The sequence below is a fragment of the Lepisosteus platostomus genome, chromosome 26 (assembly GCF_059453375.1).
Source record: "Lepisosteus platostomus isolate fLepPlt1 chromosome 26, fLepPlt1.hap1, whole genome shotgun sequence".
Lineage (NCBI taxonomy): Eukaryota > Metazoa > Chordata > Actinopteri > Semionotiformes > Lepisosteidae > Lepisosteus > Lepisosteus platostomus.
In genome coordinates, this window is record NC_142636.1 from 8,813,319 (window position 1) to 8,836,697 (window position 23,379).

The following is a 23,379-nucleotide window of genomic DNA, read 5'->3' on the forward strand; positions in this document are numbered from 1 at the left end:
GGCAATCACCTCTGACCTGGACCAGAGAAACGCTCAGTCTGGAAAGCTGTTGGCTCTGATTCCACGGCAAGATGTATGCTGCTGGATTGAGCCTGAGTAACATTGCCCTATGCTATCATTAACTGTGGCTGAAAAGCTGATCAACATATTTGTATTCTCCCGAATTGACTACTGCAATGCTCTGCTCCCTGGTGTATCTAAATCTACTCTGAACAAGCTGCAGTATGTCCAAAATTCAGCAGCCAGAATCCTGACCAGGTCTAGTGCAAGTGTTCACATTACTCCTATCCTGGAGTCCTTGCACTGGCTTCCGGTCAAATTCCACGTAGACTTTAAAATCCTCATGCTCACCTACAAGGCTTTACATGGCTTGGCACCTCAATACCTGTCTGAACTTTTATCGCCCTACTCCCCACCTCGCAACCTCCGCTCTTCAAATTCTGCCCTCCTTACTCTCCCCCAAGCCCGTCTACATTGTATGGGTGTCAGGGCCATCTCCTGCTATGCTCCCAAGCTCTGGAACTCTTTGCCCAAGGATATTAGAGAGTCACCTTCTCTAAACTCCTTCAAATCCAGACTCAAAACCTTCTTCTTCAGAAAAGCCTTTACTGAACTGGTTCCATTCTTCACCCCTCTGCTCTTCTTAATACCATCTTCCACGGTCTCCTCTATTGTTATTGCTGTATTGTTGTAATTATAATTGTGTCCTGTCTTGTGAAATTTTCTTATTTATTGTTGTAGTCTTCTTATTTATTGTTATTGTCATCCTGTAAAGCGCTTTGAGAAGCCACCTTTAAAGGCGCTATATAAAATAAAGTTTATTATTATTATTATTATTATTATTGCTATCAACTGTGGATGGGGCTCCTGATGCAGGGGTAGGCTGGGTGGCAGCTGGAGTCCCCAGCATGATCATGAGTCCTGCAACTTCCCAGACGTCTGTAAGGTTGCCATGACATCAGTGAAAGACCATCCTCTGCTCCTATTGGCTGAAATGCTGACAAGTGGGCGTGGTCAAGGAGCACATTTCCCCCCCGTTTCTCTCCGTGAGTTTCTTGCCAAAAGGCAACTGATCAGGCGGTTCTTTTAATTATTTTCTCAAAATAAAGACAAAACAATCCCAAAATCAGCCTTTAATTAATACTTTTAATTCAGTTACTAACCATGGTTGGTAAAGGGAAATCCAATAGTAACATTCTTTGATTCTTCACATTTACATATATTTATATTTCATAAATACTCTTTTAAAAAATTATACAAAAGTACATATGCATGAAGAGGCATGATTAGCTTTCCCAAGCTTTTGGCAAATGTGATGGTTCAGAGACTATGCGCACACAGCCAGTGTGTTTTACAGTGACTAAAACATTCCTGCTTTGGAGCTGAGTAACACCTCAGACGGGCTTTACTGAGCACAGGGTAGTGTCAACCTCAGCACTAGTATGTATTGGGGCTGCTCTCTGCCGTGTCTCCTGCAGTTTCCAATGTATTTCGCAGCTTGTATTTTAAATCCAGGGAATCTCAATCCTGGATATGAAGGCCCAGACGTCTGCTGTTTTCCCCCCCAGACGGGATTAATTGGTTAACCTAAGCCTTCATCCAGCTAACAAGCTGCTCCATTGAAATAGTTTGCAAGGCTTTTTTTCTATTCAAAAGTTTATAAGTTTGTTACTTATGAAATGCAACAGTTCAATAAAATACCATGTCCAACATGCTTAAGAGGTAAAAACAGTCCAAAGAATTGCATTATTAAGTCAATGAAGCGTTCAATTGTGTTAGGTTAGCTGGAGCAAATAGAAGCAGGTGTGTGTGTGTGGCCTGCAGGTTCTAGGACTGGGAAACTCTTGTCTAAAAGGAGTAAATGTTCTGTAAACATCTGCCACTTGCTGGAATGAATGAGTGTACATAAACCTAAAGGAGACATCACTGAAAAACCCTGACCGTTTCATAAAGTAATGAGAAACCTGGGGTTAGATACAGTGCTCTGATAATCAAATCTGAAAATTTCCATGTAAACACTACTCCCAAGAGATACATGTAGGAGAAAGAGGAGGTTCAGGAAAGACAGGAAGATCTGCAGATGCCTCTTGTGGATTACCGTGGTAAGAATGCAGATCACGGTTCCACTTTTCCTTAGAACAGCTCTCCCTTGCTACACTCTGTGCATCTGTACATCTTTCTGTGCTTCACCCTGCTTTGGCCACAACTTCACCGCACTTGCCTGGCCATTACTCTGCCTTTTACTGCGAAGTCCCCACCTTTCAGAAGCTGAGCATCCAAGAATCGTGCTTCTCGAAAGCGGTTGGGTTTTTCGGTAGATCGATTGGTTTTGGCTGGCTGGCTGGCAATAGTCTCCGTGTGGGTCTCCCCATCTCTCCATGACCCTGCGGGTGCTGGCTTTTGGCACACAGGATGGGCGCCAGCGGGCAGGGCCGTCTGGAATGGAACTACGACTGGTTGCAAAGCAGAGCGATTTGGCAAACAGACAGGAAGTGCAATGTACAGACAGCGACAGGACAACGAGGTGATTCAGAGCACACTCGATCCAGGCACCAGTGTCAAGCTTCACTTCCCCCTTGGAAATTCGTACCTGCTTACTGTTAGTTCTATATGGACTTATTAACTTACTGTAGGGCTTTATTAATTGATTGGAGGGCAGGAAGGTGCTGGGGGGATGAACCACTCCAAGTCTATTCTGATGTATACATTCACTGTCTGCACAAACCTCATCTAGATCTGCTTTGGGCCAGTGAAAGGTTAAACACCCTGTCATGTCTGCCTCGTGTGAAGAGGCTGCAGTCTATCTGTGTAAGACAGGTGGCAGAATAGAGGATAGCAGATTCACCCCATCTAAGTACAACAGAGACCCCCCCCCAACCTTATCCAGAAAACATTCTGCCAATACTGGGTTTCAGAACCCCCCACAAGATCCCCCTTTTTGTTCCAGCTGAGCTTTTAATTATTTAATGGGTCAATTCATTAAACCTCATTGCTCATTTGGTAAAGATGGTGTTCAGCTCTTAGTTAGCATGAGAATGCCTTGGCATTCAGTGGGGAACAGGCACTGTGAGCCCATGGAGCTCGTTTGGAGGATAGTATGCTCTTGTCCCAAAGGACGCCACCCAGCCCTTTCCTAAAGAAAGCCAGGGTGTCGGCTTCAACAACGTTGCGGGAGCGGCTTGTTCCAGACACCCAACACTCTTCGTGTAAAGAGGTGGCTCCTGTCCCGACTGGAGGATCCCTGTGTATCTAGTTTCAGACGCTTGTCACCTTTCCCACAGCAGCATGGGATGGAAGACGTGCTTGTCTGCTGTGTGCTGACAGATTGACAGATGACACAGCCTGACCTTTGCTGCCGATGCGTACAGCAGCACGCACAGGGCTGCCTGCGCAATTAGGCCAGGATGGGGAAATAGGAAACTGCCTGCCGTGTGAAGCGTCCTTCTTTTGTGCTGCTGCGTGTGTTCGTGTTGTAACTGTCACACGTTATTGGTTTTAGCTTGGCATGCCAACGAAGATACACTTTCTTGCACGCAAGTCCCGTAGGTCCTGAACGAGGTTTGTTTCCAGTCTGGTGGACTTGCACAAGCACGGAGTGAACGCACAATGAGGTGTTCGCAGACGGGGGAGTGTTGCTTGGTTGTGTGAGAACGGTGCTGCTCAGCAGGCCTGAGTATGACCTTTGGAGTGAGCACTTTTTCTAGCCCAGTGATTCCAAATCCTGCTCTTGAGAGACCAGCAGCTTTGTGCTGCAGCTTTGTTATCCCTTTATAACCAGTGCTGACTGGTGCCTGTGACTAAACCGCTTGCTGGTTTACACGGCTTTCTGCACCAAGAGGGAATGATACAGAGTGAATGACACTGTGTCAGACCCAGCCCACACAGGAAATGATAGTGTCAGACCCCACCCACACAGGAAATGATCACACACACACTAGGGCCAAGTTTCCCAGAAGTCAATTAACCGACTATCAGGTTTTTGCACCATGGGAGGAAACCCACGCAAATGCAGGGAGAACATACAAACTCCACACAGACAGCATCCTAGCTCTGGAACTGAATCCAGGGTCCCTGCGGTGCAAGGCAGCAGTGTTAACCCGCTGCACCACCATGCTGCCCTAAAACTGTCCCCTCCTCCCATTAGAGAAAACTGACAGATTTCCCACTCTCTGGCTTGGAGTGTCAGTCTTCTCCTCCAGCATCGGTGTCAGGCCACCCCCTTTTTGTGCTCGGTGTACATGTAATGTACCGTCTTTGTGCAAAATTGTAAACAGGATTTTTGGTTTTATCCAAGAGGCTCCGACTGTACAGAGTCAGTACCACATTTGGTTTTAAACCGTGTAGCACACGGCCCTCCGCAATAAGGACACCACAAGCGTTCAACCTGCCCACACTGCTGTGCCGTCTCACCGGTATTTCTCTTTTCTCACCTCGCTGTCTGAGTCTGCGCCTGGGTGTTTCAAGCAGGGGGAGGAATCAAGCCCGTTAGGAAAAAAAAGCGCTTGAAAGTGAGATGCAGAATGGTGACCACAGGGCTGTAAGATTACAGTCACTCTTCTGCAGGTGTTGCAGTGTCTGTGTCTTGAATGGGTCAACAAGGGGAGATCTCAAAGGAAGGGTCATTTCTCCCACATGTCTGATTGTTTTCGTTAAGTCGTTGAAAGTTCAGTTGGAACAAAAATTCAGGGGACAGTGAATCTCTAAGCATGGCTTGTGTGTGTGTGTGGGATGGGGGGTTCCGACACAAACTGCTACATTCAGATTAGCGCTGTGGACAAGAAGAAGTCTCTGCAGAGACCTAGGCTTTTTAACTATAGAAACTGACAGCCCTGATCCACAGTGTCACAGATCTGCCCCTTCATAACCCTGCCCTTAGGTACAGCAGAATCACCCCCCCCAGAATGTTTAACAACAGCTGCAGTCTGGTTTTCTCCCCGCCCCCCTTTAACTTTGGTTAAATTAACCCGCTTAATTACCAGTTTTCCATCTTACCCCCCCCTTTTTACGTGCCCCCCCTCCCTGTATCGCTGACGTCAGTGCCCGTCTCGGTTCGGGGAGGAAGAGAGAAATACTGCGGTTCATATCGTCGCACAAGACACCGCTCGGGCCGGGATGGCAGAACCTGGATGAAAAGCTTGCAAAAAAAAACACAACCTCTACGTTTAAGCCTCTGTCCACAAACTAAGACCCCTTGGGCGGCCTCGCGTCCCCCTCGAAGCGGCATTTGACTAATAATTCGCAATGTGAGTGCTTTGTGAACGGGGCTCGGCCTCGTTACGGCCGGTGGGCGTTTTTCTGCGGCGGCGGCGCTACCTCCACCCCCCCCCCCCCGAGCGCGGCGCGGGGGTCCTACATCAGCCAGAGCGCGGCAGCGGCCACGAGCAGCGAGGGGAGGAGGGAGGCCCGCGCGGGCCCGGCGGGGATGGCGCTGTTGAGCACCAGCCTGTAGGACACGACCTCCTCCTTGTGCCCGTCCTCCAGCGCCATGCAGCGGAAGACGCCGTCTTTCAGGGGCAGGTCGGGGGTGGGCGCCAGGACGCAGGACCCCCCGTTGATGGAGCAGGGATAGCGCTTCTGGCAGTTATCCTTCTCCCAGGTGTAGGAGGCGTGGTAGGAGCGCACGGGGCAGGGCAGGAGGATCGGACCGTCCGGGTTCACCAGGACCTCTTTGGGATCGGTGCTGGGGGCTTTCAGATCTGGGACAACCACAATCCGAGTCAGTCACCGCATTTCCTGCGCAAGTTACCGTTTTCATAACCTCATAAATTCATAAAAAAAAAGAAGCAACACACACTGTAATATTCCTAATTGCTTTGTCTCTAGCGGATGATGAAAATCGCTCACTAAAGCCGTATAAAATGTTTAAACTTCTATGGTGTATCTATTATGAGGTGATAAGACAGGCTAAAAATGACCTAAAACACTTAAAAACACCGGAGCTTATGTTTAAGGTCACACTATTCTGGACCACAGTGCTTCCTCTCTGTGGTTTGTATCTTTTTGCAAGTGGATTATCCACCTCTCCATCCATCCACCCACCCACATCAGAAAGCCGTTGGGAAAGTCACAGCCAACCTGCTGCCCATCCCAGAAACACGTGGATCAAGGTGGGACCAGGTGGAAAATCCTTAAAATTCTCAGCACTTCTTCCAATTCAGGACAGCCGGAGTCCATCCCAGCCAGCAACAGGTGCAGGTACCCCCAAGACTGGACGCCAGTCTCTCACGGGGCAACGCACCCAAGCACACACACTCACACCAGGGCCAGTCTTCCCAGAAGCCAATTAACCCACCAGCCTCTCTTGGGACTGTGGGAGGAAACCAGACCACCCAGAGGAACATACAAACTCCACACAGACAGCAGCCCAGGTCTAGAATCGAATCCAGGGCCCCAGCACTGTAAGGCAGTTTGATCATACCAGACTGAAATCTAAAGCATAAGGATTGATTCTTTGTACCAGGCCAAAAAAAAAAAACAAACATCAGATTTCCAAAGTCACTGGTTCATGATATTAACAGGGCTGGGTGGTTGGAGAAACTGCAGAGGTCTGGAGGGAGCAGGAACTGGGCTGTCCTTACCTGCAGAGTCCCCACACACGGAGGTGTTGGACTGGTCAAGGTTCTGGAGGATGGACCTGCAGGGAATAAAGACAGGACAACAGTCCAGTGATTCGTGGTTCGCCTGCAGGGGGCTGGACAAGCTGTCCGCCTCTTTTCCAAAACCGTATCCTTCCCCCCCAGGATTCCAGCAGACACAGCCCCCGTACCTCCCCATGAGCCTCTCCCACCATGTAAGCGACACACCTGAAATTGTCCTTCGCTCGTAGTTAACATTCTGACACCTCTCCTCCTTTACAAGTAAAAAAGCCTATGACTCCTTTCCCCCAAAGACGTCTTTTCTCATGCACTGTGCGTTCTGTAACCTGGACATGCAACTCTGGAAAAACAAAAGGCAAAATAAGTGGAGCTGTGGCTTGTTATCTGGCAGGCAGATCATTCTTCATTGGGTCCGAACAGTCGATTTGGAGTAGAGTACCATGCTCCCAGGTACAACGGCACCCAACCCCACTGGGATTCGCACCTGCAACCATTGTAGCGGTCTGAACCCTTACCAATACTCTGCTCTACTTTATCAGCCCCCCTATGTCGCAGACAAAAACAGTAAAAAGGCAGTGCACTTTCTCTGTGTGGGAGACTTTAATTGCAAGTTTAATTCAGCTCCCCTGTCGTACCCGAAGCTGGAGTTGTATCCTGGGGGTATGGCGGTGCACTGGCGCCCGGCCGCGTCCCAGCCACAGTAAGGGTCCCGGGACAGTACGCAGTCCCTGCAGGTGTTGCCGTAGCGCTGGCAGTCAGCCAGGGGGAGGCGCTGGACTTCCAGCGAGGTCCCCACATAGAGGTGGCCCTGTCCCGAAAAAAAAAGGAAGAGAAAACTCTTCATCTTCTCCCAGTGTACCCTAACCAGCAGGGGGCGCTGTGGAAGAATGCTGGGACAAAATGCACTGTACGGCTTATTGCTCACGCAGGACATGCAGTTACCTTGTGGGAGTCGATGGTCATCAGGCTGACTGGAGCTTCGGCGGCGAACAGGGAGTACTGGGAGATGATAAAGACCTCCTCGATGGTGTGCAGAACCTTCAAAACCTTTCCCTTTCCTGAGGAAAGATGGAAAAAACCTCAGCTCCTGTCTCTCGGCCGTACAACGCAGAGCGATCTGCTGGCCACCGCCATATCCTGCACAGAGTGCCTTCTGTAACACCCCTGCTGTCAGTGACCTAGCAGCCACCTGGCAGCGCAATCTGGCCGAGCAAGAAACAATGCTACTCCAGGCCACAGGCTTCAGGAACTAGCCAAAAACCTTGCTGAGACGCATCACAAGACTCTGATGAATAAACAGTTCTAATCTGATGCCGCAGAACCTGCAGGTGCCTCATGTACCTCTTAATCTACTGGCCTGGAATTATTCCTTCAGGCTAGCTAAGGCAAAGAGACAGAAAGGTCATTTGTATTTCACAGTTCCACAAACGTTTAATATGATTCATCTGACCCTGATCTCTCACACAAGTATTCAAGAATTCCCGAAAGGTTACAAATGAGAGAAAGCCTTTTAGCTCATCGAGTTTGCAAAGTTACTGAGCTGCTGGGCTCCCATCCAGTCTACTTTCAGAGTTTCCAGGGGTAACCTTTTCAACTACCCGGCTGGGCAGCTTGTTCCACACTCCCACCACCCTCTGCGTAAAGAGGCACCTCGGTCTGAACTGCAGTTCTTTTCTACCTCCCAGCTGTTACCGGGCCCTGGTTCTGCAGCTTATCCATCTCAGAAATCCTCCGGCTTCCTAGCACTGGGGTCCGTTGTGATCAATCGAGGAAAAAACTCCCCTTCACCCCAGATCTGAAGATATTTTCCGGGTGCAGCCCTCTTTAAAAACCATCAACCGTGTAATTTACACCGTTAATAAAAAACACTGAGGAGTATCCAAATAATCAGAGCCCTCCCACTCAAATCATCACTAGCTAAAGCTGTGAATGTCAAACTTTTTCATTTCTTGGCCACTTAAGCCGATGGTCTGTTCCGATCGTTCAGTAAGCAGAAGTGTCATCTGGAGTGAGAAACAGAAGCACCCCCCAGAGACAGATCTAGCTTCACCTGGAGTAGCTAAAAACAAGTTGCTAGAATAAATGAAAAATAATTCTGAATCTAGAAGGGTTTTGGGGTGCTTTGTACAATTGTAATGAAGGATTTACAGTAGGAGCCTAGGACCAGGTTTAGTCCTAGCTTATGGATGGGCTGGTTTCCCTCCTGCTCCCCGACTCACCTGTGCCCAGGTACAGCACACTGTAGTGCTCATCGTTGACCGCCAGCACCGTGTCCGCGGCCATCTTGGTGAAGTGATCGCTGGTCAGCAGGGCCAGGGGCTGCTTCCCCAACGGGCGGATCACATCCTCGATCTCGGGGTGGTCGCGGATCACCCCCAGGGTCTTGGCGGCCAGGCCCGAGGTCACGTTCTTAAAGGCGCACTGGGAAGAGGGCCAGAGGCAGTGTGAGGGCGGGGGCAGGGGGCAGGGGGCAGGCCGAGGGCATTGCAGTCCGTCCCGTTATTTGCTCCTCTCCGAGTGGCTCCTACACTTACAAAGGTACAGGATCCTCTTCCAAGACTCCGGGCACATAATTCCCAACCCACCCCCGAAGACCCCAGACTGATCTCGGATACATCCTCCAGTCCCGCGACTCCGGGCCGAGCGCTTTGTAAAGGCAGGAGTCCCCGAGAGATCTGATCAGAGGGGCCTGCATGTGATCCGGCTGCAGACCTGAGCCGGGCTCCAGAGTCTCTGCCTCCTGCCAGAGCCATGTGTAATCACTGGTCCGTTTTCTCAGAGCTGCCCTGCTCAGGCTGAGCCCCTGTCTTCAGGGAGCCCTTTCTGCAGTACGGCCCTTTCTTTCACACATCTGAACTGCATCCAGCTTATCTGTCTGCATCCTTTGTGCCGATGGGTGAAGGACACTGAATTCCTAGATTGCTGCATCCCGAATACAGATTTTCCTTCTCTTACAGTATCCTCCTTGTACGTGCATCATAATGCCAGTCAACCCACTATTTCTACTAGGAATAGCAACATGGGATTGCCTTACCGTTCCGGGGCGGTGTGCTGGCAAGGGGCTGGTGTACCCCTTCAGTTTGGAGGTGCCGAAAGATTGGTCGATCTCCTCAATGGAATAGGCGCAGACCACGGTGATGTCCCTGGGACAGGAGAGGACAGGATAGGATGGAAACGGCTCAGGGAAGTGGGGATGATCATTCAGAGAGACTGAAAGACGGCGCTGGGCCTGGTGTTTCTGCACTCAAAATGATCATTCCGACTTTGGGGCGCAGGGGCTCCCCATGGCTTGTAAACGTGAAGGAGCAGGTATTCGGACACTAGCCGTTCTGGTAAATAGGACTTTCGTGTCCCCCCGAAAAGAAGCAAAAGCTGACCTTTGCTTCTGAATCTCCAGTTCTAACCTGTACCACCTCTTCCCAGCATCAGAGATGCAACTCTTGCTTTATCAGGTAGGTGAAAGTCATCAGCCCATGCCGAACCCAAAATTTTGGCAATGGAAGGCACTCTCACTGCGCGACCAGATCGGTTTCAGTCTGATCTGAATCCACCTGATTCCAACAGCAGTTTCCATTGACAAACCTCTCCGTCCATCGAGTGAATCGACTGCTGGCTTCAAGGCTCCAGCTGGTGATTCCTGGTCACCGACTGAGGACACCTGTGTGAAACCAGAGGGATCTGGGCTCTGCAGGACCAGGGCCTGAAACCGCTGCCCTGGGCATCTTACCAGGCATTGGAGAAGATTCCGTACAGCACCCCGACTTTCTTATCCGTGCTGGTCAGCACATAGGCCTCCTTGAACCGGTTGTACTGCTGCGGGGTGCCCTCCACGCCGCACCTCACTCGCGCCTTCAGGAAGGTGGTCCAGGAGTCGGGCAGCACAGTCTTGCTGCCGCCTTCGTCCACCTGGCCAAGGACACAGAGGCAAGCAGCTCAGGGAGATTACGTTTAGACTCGGCACCGACCACTTCAGTCCCGGGTTTGGAACCGGTGGAGTTTAATGAAGAGAGGACAGCTCCCAGTTCAAGCTATTGCCTGGTCTTCCTATACTGCCTTAGAGATTTTCCTTCCTACAGCTCAAAGCTAAAGCATGTCTCTGTAGCATCCCTTGCCCTCCTTGTTGCTTCTTAGGCATCTTCTAGAGGAGGTGCCTCATCCTCCCATTGAGGTCTGACTGGCCCGGGGACACTACACCTGACCTGGCTTGAGTGCACTGAAACAGACACCTGCTGGCTGTGACATGTGTCAGAAGTAACTGGAAGTATTTCTATATATCCCAATACAAGCAGTATGAGCATCCATGCATGAATGGTATTAACAAAGGGTGACCATGGATGTACGTGGACTATAAACCCCGCTGTAACCCTGTTGTAATTTGGGACACTGTGGGAGATGCCTCTTGTGAGTGTCCTCTCCCAGTGTGATGAAAGGGTTTTCATGAAATGCGACTCCTTGCAGCCCAACACTCAGAGAAATCAGAGACATCTTGCTGTCTCTGCTTCATAAACCATTAATATGTGTTAAGGAGCAAAGGGGTGTGGGCTCTACCTCCTGAACTCGCCTCTGACCAGAGACCACAGAACAAAACGTCAGAGGTCTCATCTCAAGCTCCAATTCAAACTCCTCTCGACCTCTCAACTCACAATTCAGCATTGAGGCTGCAGGGGTGGCTTTGTTTAAACAGGGCAGGAGAATGCTCCGCCCTCCCCCTCAACGCCAGGTGTAACTGACTGATTGCCCAGCCAATAAGAATGAGGCAACCAGCTACACTGACCAATGACATCCTTCCCAGCTCCCCTGGCTGCCGTGATGATGCGGTTGCCCGCCCCGCCCTGACTGGGACTGGTCACATGTTTCCTAAGCTGCTGCTGGAGGACAGGCAGAGAGGGGACGGCGTTTACCAGGCACACTCGCCCAATCCTCGCCCGGTAGGGGTCTTCGTCCGGGGTGGCCGTCCTGTTGATCTCGCTGAAGAAGAAGTAGATTTCCTCCAGGTGTCTGGGCATGGCTGGGATCACTGCTGCGCCCGCAAACTGGGGGTCTGGGTTAGAGACGTGGTGGTTTGATCATTCTCACTGCACGAGCCACAGGGGATCCCCCTCCTGGCCCTGGGGACACCCCCAAAGTGCTGCTATACAGAAGACTCACAACTTACTCAGGGGTGAGGGATTCTGAGCAATGGATAAAGCCAAATTCATGTATAGTCAAATTGTACCCTATAACCCTCATAAACACCCCCCCACACACTAATGTCTTACAGCAATTCAAGATATTAAATATAAGTATAAAACAGTAAATAGAAGTAAATAAGATGACTGTATAGGCTCAGTAGTTAGCTCTCATAGGCAAAGTTGACAACTTTTGCAAAGAATAAAGCAATTTCTATCAAGATTTTTGGTTTTCTGGAACTGACTGCGTATAGCTGCAACTACATACTGCTGCAAGTCGACTGTCCTTTCAGGTTGAGCTCTTGGTTCTCAGACAATCAAACCCTTTATTGCCCACATAGCAGAGTCAATCTGAGCTCTCTAGTTGTTTCCAGTTCCTAGATGCATCAGAATGTCGCCCATGAGCTCTTGAGCTTCATAAATAGCTGAAGATCTCCAAGGTTTGAGAAAAAAAAATAACAATAACAACCACAGAGGCTCCAATCAAGCTTCTCGGATGCTCAATTAAGGATTGAGCCGAGTGCAGATTTCAGGTGGAATGCAAACCAGTGGGTCTGGGGATCCCCGCTACCCTCTCTCTGCAGGGTGTACCCCGAAAACTGGGCCCTGAAGGACAGAGCCTCCTTGGGCTGGTGGGTTCATAGCCGATGTGTCAGCCCCACTCACCCCCCGTCCCTCCCCAACCCAGAGCGATTCCTCGGAAGACTTTGGGGAGAATGGGACAGGATCTTCTGACCCTCATGGTGAAAGTCACAGCTGAGAGGCAGCTTGAGACCTTTCAGCAGATTTGATAGCTCGTCTGTGGATTTAGCCTAGACGCCCCCGACTCTACCCCATTAAGGGGAATGGGATCTTTAGTAGGGAACACCCCCCCCAGCGAGCGCCCCCAGGAGAAACCGGACCACAACACAGGAGGTAATGGAAGGGCTGACAATCACCGCCCCCACTGCAAATCCCACATCCACCACTCACTGTGCAGCCACTTATCCTCGGATTTCAGCAGCTTCTGGGATCCGTAGGCTCTGCGGATGAAGCCGCCTTGTCTCCCGGTTGCAGACAGAGCCGAGTACAGGTTCCCCTCTGCGGGAGAGACCGGCAAAAGAGACAAAAAAAACAACCTTCAGCTCCCATCCTCAGACACCCCACCCAGGCGGTGCTGCAGACTGGTGACTGAAACTGTCTGGAGAGCTGTCTGCACGGAGCCCCCTGATTGGCTGGCTGACTGACACAGCCTGACACCTCTCGTCCTGCTGGGGGGGCCAGACCGGGCCTTGGCCCGCTGGCTGTGGACCGCCGAGAGAGAGATGGTGATGGCTTTGATTCACCCCGAGACCCCACAGAGCAGCACGGGGGGGGGGGATTTAAATCCCCAGAGGGCGCTGGAATCCTGCAGGGATCTGCAGATACTTTTCAACGAGCAACAGATCAAGACCAGCTGCACTTCTCATTGAAATAATGAGGCTCAATCATTCAATGCAATTAGTGAGATGCAAAGTTCAACCCATTGACCTGAGGTCGAGGAAAGAAGGCCTTGAATCTGTCAGAGTGGATTATGGGGCCAGTAATCGTTCATCACAGCTAACTTGACACTTTTCACCCAGCCTGTGCTTTGTGCCACAGTGGTTAGAGCTCTGCACTCTTGGCTAGAAGGCTGTGGGTTTGAATTCCAGGCGAGACACTGCTGTTGTTCATCACCTGCATGACCCTTAGTGAAACACCCAGCTGTGACAAGTGTCCATCGCCTTGCTGAAACGCTCCGCCTGCCCGAACGACTGATGCACTAGGGGGGCCCTGAAGGCCCAGCCCTGCCTCCTGTTTAAACAAGCCAGCGCCCCGCCGTACCTGCTGACAGGGACACCACTCTCTGCGAAGGGAACGGTGGGGAGATGTCCGCCGGCGCCATCATCTGGCCATTCGTGGTAGTGTCGCTCAGCTCAGTGTCGTTCACCTAGACAGACATGAGGAGTGTGAAGTTCGAGGAACTACAGAGTCACCGGGTCTGCTTCCCAAATCTGCCCGAGTCCGTCTGGGAGGGAATGATCCATTGCTTGCATCCCAGGACGGCAAGGGGGTGCACTTTTGTGTGGAGCCCGGAAGTTGGATGATTCTGTGGGCCCTTGAACTGGGTCTGCAAAACCCTGAAAGGAATTTAAAAGGCCGACCCAGGACATGTCTTCAAGGTCGTCAGTAAGGCAAGGAGCTGGAAACACAAGTGGGAACTGTGGGAATTATATTTGGGGTCCTTAATGATGGACAACAGCAGACACATCTTTGCACAGGGGATTGTGGGAGACTGCAAACAGCTTCCAGGTCAGGGGGTTGTCTGGCCCTGTGGGAGCCATGAGAAAAAGACAGATGCATTCTTTGGTCATTCATCTACCAGCTGCAGAACAAGGTTGCCAGAACGAACGCCATCTTTTCATTCAGACTCACTCCTGTATTCTTCCGTTTCCCTCTAAAAGAGGCATGAGCTCTCCGCTCTGAAGGCAGCTCAACAGGAAACACTTACCATCAGCCAACACTTGGGGGAGCCAGCGTTCGTCCCGCACACCACAAGGCTGTCGTTGACCCTCTGAATGACGGTGATGAAGTTCTCGCACTGCTCCTGGCGAGCACAAAATGAACACAGCAAGGCGTGAACCTACCCCGCTGGCTCACCACAGCAAAAAATCATACTGCGGCCGAAAACCAAAGTATAAAGGGCCTAATGATATAGGGAAGCTCTCCTCCACAGCCACAAACAGGAACTAAAAGTGTAAAATATAATCAGCCCTTAAAATAGTTCACCGAGGAGAGGAAGTCCAGAAACCTCAGCAATGCACAGCAGTCAGGAACAAGCTGCTCTCTGGCCCTGGTCAGAACCAGGCAGTGCAATCCGTTCTGCAGCCTGGCCCGGATTGCTCCTTTACAGCACACACACATGCCTCAAGATCAACCCCCCCTGCAGTTCAGCGTTACTGAATTCACAAGTGACGCCACACTTCCTGGTTTCAGTCCCAGCCCGGCGCTCCAACAGAAGGGGAACGCTGCCATTACTGTACACCTCCGACACGGTCGGGCTCCGGATCCTTTCCTCTCGGAATAATGAGGCGCCTGTGCTATTCAGGCGGCCGAGCGATTACGGCATTGGCAGGGATGATCCCAGAAAAGCAGCTCCAGATGGCCGGCATGCCTACGTACCTTCAGCACAGTGGGTTTCCCGAGACACGCTTCCTTCGCATTCTCGTCTAGAGTCACCAGGATCTGGAGGAGGACACGGTACAGGATTGGCACAGAGCAGCTCCTTATGGCACCACGGCTACAGCTTCACCACGACATGCGTCCCACACATTCGGTACTGCAGCTCCATCAAACTGCAGTCCAGCTCATCACCCTTCAGCTACGGTTCTCCCAGAACTCATTGTTTCAGCCAGCTTCTGATGTCTTAATAAGATAAGATCACTTTATTGGCCATATAAACTCTCTTGCATTTGGAATTTGTCTTTTTGCGTACTCCAACTTGCTCTCCGTGAGACACACAGACAGGGAGAGAGAAGCTGGGGGTCAGAGCGCAGGGTCAGCCATTTATACGGCGCCCCTGGAGCAGCTGGGGTTAATAATCTTAACTAATATAGCAATTTTCTCCTTCTCTCCTCAAAGCGCTTTACAGGTCATGGGGATCCCCTCCACCAGCACCAGTGTGCAGCCCCACCTGGATGATGCACCAGTACTCTCCCCACACAGCTCTCCAACTCTCAGTGGGGAGGAGAGCAGAGTGATGAAGCCAGTTCAGAGAGGGGGATTATTAGGAGGCCATGATTGGTAAAGGCCAGGGGGGAATCTGGCCAGGATACCTTGATATTGTCAAAAATGGGAAATGCCTCCAAAAAAAACGCTACTTTTCAGGTGTATTCCAGAGCGAATCCACCCCCCATGTCCTGCCAGGCTATATCCCGTGTCGCAATGCCGCCCCCTCTCGCCGAGAGTCTGTAACTGCACCCTCTGGGTCTTTACCTTTGGGTCTTTCGCCCTCAGATCCGTGAAGTTCAGCGCATAGACCACCGCTTGGCCCCCGATGTAGATGACGTCACTGCCATCCTGATGGAGAACCGTCGTGTAGTTCTCCGGTTTGGGGAAAATAAATCGACCGGGCTCTACAAAACATGATAACGTGCGTTTACAGGAGACAAGAAAAAAACAGTGTAAATGCTTTAAGGACTCAGTTTCTATCATGCTGTACCACGATTCATAAAAGTTTAAAATTACTGAGGGTGCGACTCATATTTTGTTATGGTATCTTCAATACGTGCAGCAGGAAAAGTTTAATCAGGCACAAACACCCAATAAACGAGTTAGAATCATAGAAGAAAACATTTTCATTTGGAGAATGTCTCAACAGCGTGCGGTGAGAGAGGGAGCGCGGGGATCTGCCGCAGACAGCGGGGGCCGACTCTGGTCCTCTGTAACAGGACGAGCTGCCAGCAGCGGCCAGCAGAGGGCGCGGTCAGACCCGGGAGCTGTCCGTGGTGCTGAATGTCCGGCGGCTTCTCACTGAACAGCCGAGTCGCTTACCAGGGTTTGAATGGCCGTCAACTTGGCAGACTCGCAGACTCGGAAGGCTGCTGTTGATCAGCGCCTTTGAGGATGCCGATGAGGCCGATAATTCCCGAGAATACCACCTAGTTCCGCGTTTGAGCGACAAACCAGTTCGCACGGGCATCCCCCTGTTCCGCTCACCGCAGACGTTCAATATCCCGCAAGGTGAAATCAAGAAACGCACGAACACATATCGCCTAACCTTCAAAACAAGGGCTCTGTCTTAATGTGCATCTTGTAAGGGTCTGCAATGGGTGGAAATACGTCACCAGCGGTGGCAAGAGAGGCACGTGTCTGGAATGCTTTCACTCGGGGATCGGTTGGGTTGCGGGGGGGGTGGGATGCTGGGACGTGGTCTCGGACAGTGTGGAATTTTCCGCCGGACACCACCCCACCCTCGCGTTCTCCCATTCGCCGCGCGAGGGGCGAGTCGGGGTTCGCGGGCGCCGCAGTCCCCGCCGGCCTCGTCCCCGGCTCCGGCACCCGCATTGCAGGTCCGCAGCGCCAGCCGGCGTCGCCCTCAGGAAACAGCCTGTTCTACACCGGGGGGGGGGGGGGGGTGAACGTAATTCGCCCCACTTGAACATCATTCTATCCTCAGAGAAGCGCGTTTTTTTTTTGCAGATGCAGAGAAAGTGCAGACCCGGTGTTCTGTTCGTCCCGTCACACCCCCACAGAAAACACAGTCTGTTTCCATGGCGACCCTTCCTCTTCACTTTGACAGCCGATTCCCCCCCCCAGTTCGCCGCTATTTGAATCCCACGCGCTTGTCGTTAGGAACAATGACCGAGATGTGACTTTTATGCGGCGATTTTCCTTCACAGATTTAAAAATCCCGTCGCGTTTAACTGTTGCGTGTCGCTGAATCTTGCGGGGGAGGGGGGGAGGGGTTATGGGCACGTTGTGCACTGCGCCAAAAACTCTGCTCGGAGATACCTGTCTGAGTGCCGATACAACAGCGCTGAAGCACAGCTGCGATTTCAGGCGAGTAACACTGCTGATAATATGCGTTTTCTTGCGTGAGAATATTCATTCGTTCGCCTCTTCCCGACGGGAGGAGAGCTTGTTGGCACTGAGCTAGTGACCTGTCCCACGTCAGCGAGAGGAAAAAGACCTGCCGGCGCCCTATGCGGGACTGGGTCCAGTCCGACCTTTTTAAACCGCGGTCAGTTAAAAGCCCCCAAAGCAATACGGGATGTAAGAACGGGTTGTTTTCACAGAAGAGGAAATCGATGATGATGATGATGATGATGAGCGCTGGTGGTGACGCGCGCTGCAGGAAGCCCCAGCACAGCCGAAGCGCGTCTCGCGGCCAGAAGCCAGAAATCTTGGTGCATCGCCGCGAGCCCCGGGGGGAGCGCGCTCGCGCTCTTCTTGCATTGATCGATAGCTTTCCCCCGCCGCCCCCCCCCCCCTCTTCACTCAACCCCGCAGACCGATGGAAAACACGCGTGACGGCGACTCGGAGAACAAGACAAGCCCTCGCTCGTGTACGAAGGCGCTTTCGCGGCGGGCGGCCGCTTGAATGACCGCCGTGAAAATGACCGCTGCGCGTCGCCTTACCTTGCAGGACGAACTGGAGCCGGGGCTGCTTCTCTGGAGCCCAGCAGCAGGCCAGGGAAAGAAGCGCGCCCAGCAGGGCGAAAGTCCGCATCCTTCCTTTCGTGTTCGTGCTCACGGCTGTCCGCTCGGATAGCGCCCCTCTCGCCGCGGGATAGGACGGCTGTGTTCTGCCTCTGCTGCTCTGCTGGACCGCGCCGAGCCTGACCCGCCCACGTACTGTACTCTGCACCCTCTGTCGGCCGCTCGTCTCTCCTGCTCCTTATAGCTCCGTCTGAGAGAGTGGGGGTATCGAGCTCCGCCTCAGAATAAAAGAGAGAGTGCGGGGGGAGGGGTGTGTGTGTGTGGGGGGGGTAGGATGCCGTAGGTTACAGAGGACAAAGTTTCCAGCTTCCCTAAAACTTCTGCCTCAAGCACATTCGTGATTGTTCACGAGAGGTGGTTGTGAATAGGCCACTGGAGGCAGGTCTGTGAAAAATGGGACGACCAGAGCTCCCAGTTCTTTTCCTGGAGTTCCTCCCACACACACACACACACACACACACACACACACACACACACACACACACACACACACACACACACACCTGCAGGGATTTCTTCCAGCCCAGCTCTCTGTTAACAAATTGAACCCTTAACCATCTTAACAACAGGGCTCATTCGACTCTTTCCTGCACAGGCCGAAAGTCACCAGTTAAACTGTCGCATTTCACAAGTCAAATACTGACCCCCAGGCTTTTAAGTAGAAAACCTAAATGGCAAATATTCCAGTCTAGTGCCTCGCTAGTTCAGTTAAGGCTGGAATGAGGTAATGGAGCTGGTCAGGCACATCGGCGCCCCCTGGCGTCCTCGGGCTGCCATTGCAACTGAGCTCTCAGTCAACGAACTTGATTCGAGAGCTGTATTCCGTTTTCCATTGCTGAAGCTGTTGGAGATTGTAAGATACCAAAATGATTATACAAAAGAATAAGTCATAGGTTTATTCCACGCTTAAAAGAGAAGAGAGAAAACGCAACGTTTTTCACCTGAAGAAGGCTCCACAGCCGAAACGTTGTTTTTTTCTCTCTTCTCTTTGCAGCAGGGAATAAACCTGTTACTCGTGCCTTTGCAGACTACGCCTGCTGACGCAGATACCCAGACAGAAAACAGAATATGAAATTATATTTATGGATATATATATATAGGGTGTCAACCTATTACTTGTTCTTTCGAAAATATAATATGCTGAACTGTGCAACGTTGTAGGAAGAGTGAATTATTTAATAGTTTGAATTAAATGTAAATGAGTTCAATGAAATAATTCAGGTCTTGAAGAAGACCAAAGGGCGTATTTTAGAGGGGTGCTGGATAGCGGCAATGTTGTGTGGCGCCCTCTACTGCCACTTGTGCCTGGCTTTTATTAGGCACGGGCTTCCTTCTGGTCGCTGGAAACAGGCAATCCACATGGAGACACATCCTTCAGGGAAAAGTAGTGACCGGGTGGAGATCCTTGAGTTTGCATGGGAAGGTGGTGGTGGGGGGGGGGGGGGGGGGGGGGGGCGTGTTCTCATTTAAGGGGAAAAGGTTTTATTTAGTCAGTCTACCGATCTTCCAAAATCGTTCCCGACCCGTGGCGGTGTCAGCGCCAAGTCATCGTTTTACAAGAGCTGTCCTGAGGGGTCCGATCAGCACCGCTCCATCACGGCGCCTGTCAATAGCCCGGACCCGTCCCGAGTCAGCACGATCCGTCTGCTGAGGCGGCAGGCGAGGGCGTCGCTGGCCTGCGGTGAGGAGGAGGAGACCGGGACCTCTCTCCTGTGGTCCTGCCAGTTTGCCAAGGGTTTCTGGGCCCACTGTGAAGACTGGTTGCAGGCCCTTCTACCTCCGTCTTCCCTGACCGCTGCCTTCATCGTCTACAGCATCGCTCCTGTTCAACTGCCCTCCGACGTGTTTGACACTGGGCCACAATGGACAGGGGAAAGGACGCCCCCTGGAGGAACACGGTGGTGATCGAAGGCAGCGAGGCTCCGGTCAAGGGAGCAGGTAGCCCTGTCCGTTCTCAGAGAGAACTCTTACGTCAGAGATCTGTGGAGAACAGGGAAGGAGGGAGCAGAAGATCTGTGGGAAACAGAGGGCGGAGTCTCAGACCCCCGTGATATTGATTATCGTGTAAAGGAAAATAAAAAGGCATTTGTTGGTTGTTTTTGGAGGCGACTCAAATGACATGTGGACAAAAATGCACCTGAACAAAAGTAGTTACTGTTACGTAACTGTTGCCCCTTTTTTAACCTTAACGAGATGCGTTCATAGGTAGCGTTTCAGGTATTTATTCATGTAAAGTTTTCTCTTTTGTGATTATTCGCGAAAAGAAAAATAAGTTATTTCTTGAAAGTCGACAGGAGCTGGGGGCACTGGGATACTGGCGGAGCCTGGGTGGGGGTGTCACGTCTTAGCCCAGGCACTGCCGATCCGGGTTCTGCGGGAGCTCCAGCGGAGCGAGGGGGTCGCTTGATCGGAATATCTGCCATTTTTTCTCCCCCTTCTCCTCCTCAAAGCTTTGGGACTTTATTTCACTCGTAAAACGCAGTAGCTGCCAGACAAACCCCAGCACGTCTAAGAGTGACAAGCAGGTCCAGATTTGTCCTGCTATGAAGTCAATTCAGTTCGTGAGGAATTCAATTGTGTAACGGAGAGCGGGGCTGGAGCAGACCCAACAGATGTGGGGGGGGGACCCCAAAATTCCTCATACCGTGACACCCCATTCTTCACAGAATCACTGCCAATGGCTTATTTCTCTTCGTCTCACGCAAATAAGCAAACGTCGAACACAATATGAAAAAAACGACGTAAATGCGCACTAAACTGTAAAGCTGCATTCGAAGACTGCTCCTAAGCAGATAAATATACTAAAACACGATGAAGTAACCAAACACCAGCCAGCCCATTCCTAAAAAGAGCACCTCTCCAGAGACGAGCGGTCGGATACATTCCTCGGCTCCAGGAAGTGTTTTGGTTTTTTAATTCAAGATCGAATAGAACGAGCGCGAGGTGCGCGGAACGCGCTCGCGACCGCGGAGAGGCGCAGTGGCGCCGCTTCGCCACACGGTGGCGGCCTACTTCACAAAAAAAAAGCGTGTTCAAAACACAGCTGAGCCGGGGGGGGGGTGGGCGGAGGATATATAATTTTATACCGTCTGAGGGAACAAAAAAACAGGATGAACAGAGAGCGGCGAAAGTGAATGGCTACCAGCGGGTAATACGAGTGACAGCCGGCACCAGACAGACCTATATAAGGGATTGAGACACGCGGGGCTAAATCCAAATGGGCTTAAATCCCTTGTCATACACGTGATTATGATTTTTTTTTCTGGGTTATTCTGGGCTATTGCAGAAAATAAATGTCTTGCTGAACAGGGAATGGACACGGCGTCGTGTTTTTTTTTTTTAGCCCGAGAAGCAAGCGACGGTGTGGAGAGTGACTGGACCAGGGCTGTCACATTTAAAGTCATTTCTAACAACTTGATGCTTTTTATTTATTGTCGTTTTGCGATGCCGCTGTTGAGCGAGGTCTGTTACGAGGGGGAAGTGCGCTGGGCTGTCTGGCTGAATAAAGAGGTCAAACAGTATCTGTAAACACACACAAAACAAACGGCGCTCGCCATTTTTTTCCAAACTCATACCAAATGTTTTGTAAGAATTTTTTTTTCCCCGCAAAGTGGGAAAAACCCGAGATGGATTTTCTGTTTTGTAATCCAAAAAGAAAAGGCGTTTGTTTATTTTTTTCTATTGAACAGAGCCTCCTACTAAAATTACTATCCTAATTACCTCCTACTGCTACTCAAATTAACTATCACGTACCTTAAAAGGAACACCCCCCGGGCACAACACCTTGCACAAAAGGGAGCAGGCAGAAGCACAGCGCTACCCGTCAGCTCGCTCTCCTCCATCGTGAAGGTGGTTTCACACGGTCGAGTAATTCTCCTTCCTGGGGAGGGCTGCTTTTCTTCAGGAAGCAGAGCTCCCTGCGGAACTCCGTGACCCTCTGACGGGCATTCGGTACCGATCCGGGTTCGGTTCTGGGCACTAAGGTGAGGTCGAGAGCGGCTGACACCGTTTCATCAAAAGAGGCTCGACGGAGGACTGAAACAGGATTTTGTTCTAGATCGGTATCTGGTTCTGGTTCTGGCGCCCTGCTGGTCTCCACTCCAGCCCACCTTCATCAGATAATAACCGAGGCCTTCCCTGCCCTGAGCAGCTGCCTCATCGGAATATGTGCACGATTGTTTCTAGTCATCAAAGTGGGATTTTATTTCACTTAGAAAACACAACCGTTCACGCTCCAACATGTCCAAGCGCTGAGAACACACAGCTCCAATGAATCTTATTCTTCTGAAGTCAGTGAAGGGTCTGACTGTGGAACTGAGCCCTCCGGTGGAACAGACCCCAGCAGGTGTGTGGAGGAGGGGGTCACCAGGACTGGGAACACCCTGCTCTTAACCTACCCCTGCAGCCTCGCATAGGCGAGCTAGGAGCACGCCGGCCTGCTGGGACCCCGGAGAATCCCAGCATCCCCTCTGAGCTCTCAAACGGTCTGCTGAGCGCGCGAGAGACCAGCGTTGCAGACTTCATAGTAAAGCGAGGAGACCCGTGTTTCTGCCATCGTCACGTCCTGGAGAGGAAAACTTCTGCTCTTCTAGAATGTCTGAGCACGGTTACAAATATGGTTGCAATTAACACCTGTGAAGAGTGGCTTTTTCGCTGTCCCTTTAAAAAAAAAAGAATTAAACAGCGCCCATTACTGCAAACACGGAATTAGATTCGCGCGTCGTTTCTCTGTTCATTCTGCGACCAATAATTTATCACGCCTTAAAATGATGAACGTGCCCGACTCCGGAGCTCGAGGAAAGCTGTCCCGTGGGTTTTATAGGCGTCTTAAGAACTTCGGCTTCTCGAGAACATGGAAAGAGCAGAAAAGAGCCATCCCCTTTCTCAACATTAAATCCGTTTCAGGGTCACAGGGGACCCGGAGCCTATCCCAGCAGGCAACGGGTTGAAGGAAGGACACACCCTGACCGGGACGCCAGTCCATCTCAGGGCAACACACACACTCACAGTAGGGCCCACCTACAGAGAAGCCAATGTACCTACCAGGATATCTTTGGACTATGAGAGAAAAACCCGCACGAACACGGGGAGAAACATGCAAATTCTCCCAGAAGCATATGAGCCCGTGCATTGCGCATGCGCTCACCCTTCTCAATAATCTTTTCCACCTGTGATCAGAGCCGCTTATCCGTGGTTACCGGGAGCGCTGACGGCCGGACCGCCAGCCCATACCGGCACAGGCCGCGACCTGAGAGACACGTTAGTGCAGCCAACACGACTCTGGGGAGGGAAAATCAGCACGAGGAACGGGAAACGCGGTCCTAGTTCACTCGACTAGCTCTCCATTCAATCAGCGGCGTCTAAATCATCTGATCGTCTTAATTGTGAGCCACTGG

The 23,379-nt window shown here is 51.4% G+C and overlaps 1 protein-coding gene across 1 annotated transcript; it reads right to left on the reverse strand.

The window, feature by feature from the left end:
* Positions 1-1,126: 1,126 nt before the first annotated feature.
* LOC148639969 (semaphorin-7A) lies at positions 1,127-18,189 on the reverse strand. The gene is made up of 14 exons (XM_088620320.1): positions 17,903-18,189; positions 15,758-15,897; positions 14,945-15,007; positions 14,274-14,369; positions 13,607-13,712; positions 12,737-12,844; positions 11,498-11,637; positions 10,324-10,502; positions 9,631-9,739; positions 8,816-9,017; positions 7,539-7,654; positions 7,232-7,404; positions 6,579-6,634; positions 1,127-5,696 (listed from the first exon to the last, which is right to left on the reverse strand). The coding sequence occupies exons 1-14, from the start codon at positions 17,991-17,993 to the stop codon at positions 5,350-5,352; spliced, it is 1,926 nt and encodes a 641-aa protein (XP_088476446.1). The 5' UTR covers positions 17,994-18,189; the 3' UTR covers positions 1,127-5,349.
* Positions 18,190-23,379: the final 5,190 nt, after the last annotated feature.